The following is a 1,502-nucleotide window of genomic DNA, read 5'->3' on the forward strand; positions in this document are numbered from 1 at the left end:
AGCCGTGCTGGGAAGACGAGCATCTCAGCACAAATGTCTACTTTGTCCACAAAATTAATACTGTGTTTAATTACTATGAACAAACCACCTCTAGAGTGATTCTTGAGGTTATATAAGCTGTTCAAGATGAAAAAATAGATAAGAAAGCAAGGGAAAATATAAATGCTTTAGTAATTCTGATAGACATTAAATTGTACTCAACTCCCTTTGAACTCAATGTGATTATTGCTTGTATATTTTTCTCTGATGTTTGTATATGGAGTAAGTAAACATCAGCTAATCAGAAAAGAAAAAAAAAAAAAAAGAGTTTGTGTCTAACAAATGGCTGGTACCTGAATGTGTGGTGGGCATTTGTTGAGTAACAGTAAACACATTCGTGGGATTAAAGTCTCTTCCCCAAATCTGCCATCTTCCCTGAAAGCATTTTGTTTCCTGACCAGCCCTCCTTCATCATTTCATTCCTCAACCGTCTTCCTGGTATAGGGAGGGGGATCCCAGGAGGGGCTGAGTTCTCTGAGGACACATTCAGCAACCCTCTCACAGGGGGAGCCCAATAGACAGGACCTCTATTCACTGCTTTCTGCTTTTTATACAGAGGTCCCTCCTGTATGCAAATATCCACTCAGGTCACAGGGTAGAAACACAGCACCAGCTCCCTTAAATTCAGCCTCCTCCTCAGGCTTGAAGAGACTTGCGGGAGTGGTGACTCTCATCTGCTCGAAGATGAACCCACTGTGGACCCTCCTCTTTGTGCTCTCAGCCCCCAGAGGTGAGTGTCTCTGGGTCAGACATGGGCACGTGGGGAAGCTGCATCTGAGCCCACGGGTCATCGTGCTTCTCTCTCTCCACAGGGGTCCTGTCCCAGGTGCAGCTGAAGGAGTCGGGCCCCAGCCTGGTGAAGCCCTCACAGACCCTCTCCCTCACCTGCACGGTCTCTGGAGTCTCATTGACCAGCAATGCTGTAGGCTGGGTCCGCCAGGCTCCAGGGAAGGCGCTGGAGTACCTCGGTTGTATAAGCAGTGGTGGAAGCACAGGCTATAACCCAGCCCTGAAATCCCGGCTCAGCATCACCAAGGACAACTCCAAGAGCCAAGTCTCTCTGTCACTGAGCAGCGTGACAACTGAGGACAGGGCCACATACTACTGTGCAAGAGACACAGTGAGGGGAAGTCTGTGAGCCCAGACAAAAACCTCCCTGCATAGGGGCCCGTGACCACCAGGGGGCGCTCAGGACTCAGTACAGAGCTGAGCCCTGGAGCAGGTGCAGAAGAGGCGTTGGGCGGTGGGGGCCTGCGGGGGATTCTCCTCAGAGCTTCTCTTTCCTCCTCCTGCCCAGGAGCTGCACCTCAGACCCTCTTGTTGTGTCCTGGTATTTCATTTTTGTGGTTTATGTCGCTCTCAGAAAACTGTGTGTTTATATATGTTTTAATTTTTTCCTTGAAGCAGGATAGCTTTATGCAAACACACAAACACACACATATAATACTAAACAGCTAAAATTT

General features: G+C 48.5%; 1 gene segment (V, D, J or C); it reads left to right on the top strand.

Moving 5' to 3' along the window:
• The first annotated feature begins 611 nt into the window (after positions 1-611).
• LOC102403576 lies at positions 612-1,179 on the top strand. The segment is given in 2 exon segments: positions 612-769; positions 852-1,179. Coding segments are annotated over 2 exon segments (372 nt in total).
• The last annotated feature ends 323 nt before the right edge of the window (positions 1,180-1,502 follow it).

This window comes from Bubalus bubalis, chromosome 20 (assembly GCF_019923935.1).
Source record: "Bubalus bubalis isolate 160015118507 breed Murrah chromosome 20, NDDB_SH_1, whole genome shotgun sequence".
NCBI lineage: Eukaryota > Metazoa > Chordata > Mammalia > Artiodactyla > Bovidae > Bubalus > Bubalus bubalis.